Below are 6144 nucleotides of genomic sequence, written 5' to 3'. Positions count from 1 at the left end.
TTTCTTGTGCACTCTTTGGGATTTTTATATAAAAGATCTTTGTTGTTGTTATGTGCCATCAAGTCGGACCCGATCCATATGGCACATAAAATCAACAACAAAGATTTTTTATATTATCATCCATAAATAGTAATAATTTTATTTCTTCTTTTACAATCTAGATTCTTTTTATTTCTTTCTCATGTCTTATTGCCCTGGCTAGGACTTCTAATACAATATTGAATAGTAGTGGTGAGAGCAGGCACCCTTGTCTTGGTCCCGATTTCAAGGGAAAAGCTCTCAGTCTTTCTCCATTAAGTATAATGTTGGCTGTTGGCTTTTCATATTTGCCCTGAACTGTATTGAGGAATTTCCCTTCTATTACAACCTTCTTTAGGGTTTTCATCAAGAAAGGGTGTTAGATTTTATCAAATGCTTTATCTGCATCCACAGGGATGATCATGTGGTTCTTTCCCTTTGTCCTATTGATGTGGTCTTTTATGTTGATTGATATTCTATAATATTAAACATTACCTTCATTCCTGGCATAAATCCCACTTGATCATGAAGTGTCTTGATTTTTAAATGCTGCTTCAATTTTTTTTTTTTTTTTGACGGGGGTGGGAAGTAGTGACTGGGGGTAGGGACTATAGCCCTCTTGACCATTTCCTTTTCCCCCTGTTCAGCACATATGTCTACCAACCCCATATGTCTACCAACCCTGCTGCCAATGAGTTGATGCTGACTCATGGTGACCCTTTTTAAGACAGAGTAGAATTGCCTCATAGGGTTTCCAAGGCTATAACTCTTCACAGAAACAAACTGCCTCATCTTTCTCCCGTGGAGCAGCTGGTGGATTTGAACAGCTGGCCTTTTGGCAAGTAGCCTGATGCTTTATCCACTACACCACCAGGGCTCCTTAAAACATAGTCTATATGCTATATCTATCCATTCTGGATCATTTCTGCCTTTCTTATCCCTGCTAACCTGGAATTTTCTTCAGTCATACATCTAAATTTTACATAATTCTCACACCTCACTTTTCACCCACCCTACCTTTCCTAATACTCTGACCTGGTACATGTACTCAATAGTTATTTTATTCAGAGAGTAGTTTAACTCTAAAAGCAAGTACATGTTATAAATCTCATTTGGTGCTGTCATATGTTGTCTTTCCTCCTTATTCAGACTGTACACTCTTGAGGAAGATAGCATCCTCTTCCTCTGGGTTATCTCGGATAGCTTAGCACAGGTCTAGGCGCTAAATAGGTCAGCGGCACTTGCTGACAATTTCAAGTTAAGTGGACTTTGGTCCTGGCTTACCAACTATCACTTGATCTTCAGAAGAGATGGGACTTCCAGAGGTCTAGCTGAGGAATTGTCAAAGATTTCAACCCAACAGCCTTGCCTTGGCATTGGTAGAATGGTGGCATCTCTAATTTTGATACTTGATTTAGCATTAAGTCCATGCAAACAAGAGGGCCATGATCTTCTTGGAGAATTGGGAAAGACTGATGAATAATATAGAAAAATCTATTATCTTTGGTATCAGGTACAATTTGTTATGATGGTCATAGTGATTCTCAGTCATTACAAAAAAAAAAAAAAAAAGAATGAAATAAAAAGGAGAAAAGACAGTTTTCTTGTGACTGGTTCCCCATTTTATGTCTAATTTATAATCAAGCAGATGGTAGCCCCTGCCTCCTGCCTTTGTTTTTTGTTTTAATCTGCATTAGTAAGTGTTTCCACTGAAAGATCTCTGCACACTTCAAACTGGGCAATGAAGGAAGCAATGAAAGGGTGCAGAACAGAGTTTGAGAGCCAAGTGGTCTCCGTTGGCTGTGACTGAGCCCACTCACCATAGCATAGTGTGCTAACCAACTTCTCAGAATTAATTTACTCATGGAGAGTTCTGTGGCTTCTGCTTGTCAGGACTGCTATCTTTTTGTCCGTGGTGCAACCAGGCAAATCACAGGCATAAAAGTCTGAGGAGGCATGAACCCAGGAGCAACACCTCATTGCCTTGGGGTTGAGAAATGATCTGCAAACCTGGTTCAGAGCTTATGGGGACTTTGGCATGGCTGTGACTGGGCTGTGACAATGGCACTGCTTTCACATCAAAAACAGCCTTCCTTAACCACAACCTGTGCCCTCACAGGTATCCATCAAAGACTTACTCAGCTTGGAGGGACAGCAGTCTTGCAGACACACCCACACTCCTACTTCTAATCCTCCTTCAAAGGCAAACAAATGGAACTATTCCTGGCATCACCCTTCATTCCCCATGAAAGCCCTCTAAATTTGTGCCAGGCAGTGAAAGCAGCGAACAATCCCCTTGAACAGTGTGAAGCAAGCAGAGCACTCTCAGTATTCAATGAAAAACAAATCACATCTAGACACCAACAAAACAAAAAAAAATCTCAAGCCCCCTCCTTCAGGACCTATGTTAAAAGACACATCTCTGTTTTTCACTTAGCTGCCTAAGCACCTCTTTGTCCATACTATACTCCATGATGACTCAGGGGGCTTACAGCTACCAGCTACTGCAAACAAAGATTAAAGACCACTAGTTGGTACCAGCTGGCTAAAATCAGGGGCTGTTAAACAATCTGGGCTAGAAATTCAGCCTTGCTCATGCTGATTAACAAATAACTTCAGCCACTGCCAGGTACAGAGGTTTAAAGAAAGTAGACAGAAAAAGAAAATAGGCTCTCCTTACAGTCAAGAAAGCAAATATAGGAGGATCTGAGAAAGCCACACAGCATGGCAGGGAGGCTCCCTAGGCAAGTCCAGCCATGAGAGCCAGAAGAGAGTCATTGCCCAAAAGCTGGACAAGATAAATTATATTCAGTTCCTTGAGGCACTGGTCCACTTCTTGGTAAACAAACATATTATTTACCAAATAATGGAAAAAATAATTAAACTCCCTGAAAATCAAGGGAGGATTTAAAGTTGCTTACCACCAAAAACAAGATTGATTTTCTCAGTCTAAGATTTCATCTTACATTGTAGTTGCATTTTAATTGTAAGTACCTCTTATAATAGTAGTCATTTTTCCTCCCAAGCACCTAATATCCCTTACTCACTCACTCTCCTTTAGTGGTGCAAATGGTTAAATGCTCAGTTACGCGCTGCAAGGTTGGTGGTTTCAACCCACGCTGAGGCATTTTGGAAGATAGGCCTGGTGATCGGCTTCCAAAAAGTCACAGCCTGAAAATCTGATGGAGATCCACTCTGCACACATGGGGTCACCAAGAGTCAGAACTGACTTGATGGCAACTAGTAACAACAACAAAAGTCTCTCCTAAGGCAAAAATCATTGGATTCATTTTGCAAATATGTAAATACCTTAAAGAGACAGATTGGCAGGATGCTATTGTGCAACCAGAGCTTGGAGGGGGTCAGGAAAAGGTTGTGGTATGCTGATGTCTCACTTTCACCCTGGTGTCTATTGCCTTGAAGGCAATCTGTGGCTGATCTTCAAATTATTTTTTGTTAGAGAAAGGCAAAGTCCACTCTGTTTCTCCTGAGTCTTACACAACTGTAGTCTGAGGGCCCAGCTGTTCTGGTCATGGCCTCACATTCTTCCTGTAAAGGCTCTAGCTGACAAAATTTATGGGGTGGTCTGAAGATGCATGCTAAGCAATGTGGGATGAACCACATGGGAGAACTTTCTGGTTCTTACAGAGCGGATCTAGTCTCTGAGAGGGATTGGACAGGCAGCTTGAACTGGTTGTCTTGGCTATGGGTGATCAACATTCAAGAATGAAACAAGGGCTCGTCTCTTTTACAGTCTCCTGTATGAGATCACAACCATGCTAAGGTTTGAGGATGTGAAGACACAAAGGGCTACTGGGGACTCTTCTTTGTGGCAGTGGACAAAGAGGTAGCATTGACTATCCCCAACACAGTCAGGAAGAAGGGAACCTGAAACAACATGAATAAGGGAAACAGACTTGGCTATGGATCTACTGAGCTCCTACCAGTCTGTGGATGCTTGTAAGCCTAAAAGAAATTGCTTTGCATGCCGAGCAGCCAGCACAGGCAATAGCCATTACCAAAGCCATCTCAGCAAGATGGTAAATCAAAAAGCATCCAGGCTAAGAAGCAGTGTATTGAGAATAATGATTTCCTTTAAAAGTGAGATGATGATGTTCAACAAACCTGTAACAAGCTCCAAATTTAAGGAAAAGGTTTATATCATGTTTACTGGACAACAGCTCAAATTCAGATAGGGCCAGAGAACAAATTCTGGGTAGAATGGCTGACCAAGGCCCCAGTGTAGCAGCAACTGGACAGGATACTTACAGTGAGTTGGGCCGGGTGGGTTTGATCACATCCAGATCTGGGTCACTGGAGTTCATGTTTGGCTGTAGGCTGGTGCTGGAATTAAGGATGCTGTTTGCATTTGATGAGACCACAGATTCCAGACTAGAGTTGATGATGCTGTTCCTTTGTTCCTCTGGATTAAAAAAAAAAAAAAAAAAATTACAAGACTCATACTAATAATTGTTCCATATAGATAGTCTGTTTATACATACAATTTTTTTTTTTTTTTTTACCAGTAATGAGTTCAGATTGAGATCTCTGGTCCCAATAAAGCTAAGAAAACGACATAGGAAAGGATAAGAATTAAAAGTGGGAAAGAAGAGTCAAAGGAGAATAGGTAACTCTTGAAACTTTAGAGCAAAACCTCTTCATCATTTGCACAGGGCAGACATTTTCCCTAAGGACACTGCACCATCAGTCATATCTTCTTTTGGCTAACAAATGGTCTCTCAGCTTCTGCTGTGGTTCCCATACATTCAACCAGATTCCTTTGGTTTCTGGTTTCTTTTATTCTAAAATTCCTGTCTCAAATATTTTTCCTAATTTCCCAGGCCATGTCCTACCTCCAATTCTATAGCACTTCACCATGGATACCTGCTACTTGGCCATCAATTTCCTAATGATGAAGTCAGCACAAATTCCTGACCCCTCCTAGAAACACTGTTCTGTGCTACCTCTGTTGTTGTTGTTGTTGTTATGTGCTGTCGAGTCAGCCCCGACTCATAGCGACCCCTCCTTGGATCTCCGAGGTGGTATCACTACAGAAGTAGATTGCCCAACCTTCCTTCCGAGGAGTGGCTGGTGGGTTTGAACCACCACACTTCTGGTTAGCAGTCAAGTGCCTTAGGCACTACGCTACCAGAGCTCCTGTGTTACCTCTAGCTCCACACATTTAATGCATAATTTGTATTAGTTCTTTGACAAATAGATCTGTAATGTTAGATCTGTAGTAAGTCTCAGAGTAGTCTGCACATAAAAAACTGGGGCCATGGTCCAAACAGTCGTATTAATGCGGGGTGAATATTACTAAGTAGGGAGAAAAGGCATAGTGCCTAAGGCACTTGACTGCTAACCAGAAGGTTGGTGGTTCAAACCCACCAACCACTCCTCAGAAAGAAGACTGGGCAATCTACTTCTGCAGAGATACTGCCTCGGAAACCCAAGGAGGAGTTGCTATGAGTCAAAGATGACTTGATGGCTCATAACAACAACAGGGAAAACCTGAGCTCCCTTCAAGACTCCACCACTACCTGCTGTATGGCCTCAGGCAATACTGATGAGATATTGATGAGACTCTTAGTTAACATATCTGCATTACAGAGAGAATGGTAACTGCCTTGCATAGCTTATAGAGCTATAAAGAGGACTAAGTGGGATCATATGCAAGAAAGTGTTTTGTAAACTCTGAAACTTCACTAAAAGAAAATATGTTTCTGCTTCCCCAACCCCCCTTCTTTGAAAACTTGGAACCATGCGTTGAAAAAATATATTTTTAGGGATGATTTAGCAAAATGGGACAGGCATCCGTTGCTGGAGCAAATTAATATAGAGTTGGAATGTTATTCTTACCCCACACTCATTAGAGATAAACCATATTGAAATTGACACTTTTGGCAATCAACATTCTTTTTTCTTTTTTTTAAATTGTGATTTGGGTGAAGATTTACAGAGTAAATTCACTTTCCATACAGCAGTTCACATATACTTTGTCTCATGACATTGACCACAGTTTACCATAATGCAACAGCTCCCCTCCCACTTCCTCCCCATAGTTACCTCTTCCCAGTGTCCATCCCTCCATACTCTCCTGCCCCCTGAGCTGTCTCCCTGTGCATA

The 6144-nt window shown here is 41.5% G+C and overlaps 1 protein-coding gene across 1 annotated transcript in view; it reads right to left on the bottom strand.

Moving 5' to 3' along the window:
- ARHGAP26 (Rho GTPase activating protein 26) overlaps positions 1–6144 on the bottom strand; it is a 778689-nt gene that overhangs the window by 126371 nt on the left and 646174 nt on the right. The window contains exon 20 of the mRNA XM_042780720.1: positions 4288–4441. Within this exon, the coding sequence (XP_042636654.1) occupies positions 4288–4441 (154 nt within the window). The remainder of the gene's footprint in view (positions 1–4287; positions 4442–6144) is intronic.

This window comes from Orycteropus afer, unplaced genomic scaffold (genome assembly GCF_000298275.1).
Source record: "Orycteropus afer afer isolate SDZICR_OR568_19922 unplaced genomic scaffold, OryAfe1.0 scaffold00056, whole genome shotgun sequence".
NCBI lineage: Eukaryota > Metazoa > Chordata > Mammalia > Tubulidentata > Orycteropodidae > Orycteropus > Orycteropus afer.
Note: the sequence above shows the minus strand (reverse complement) of the source record. Positions and strands in the feature narration are given on the sequence as shown.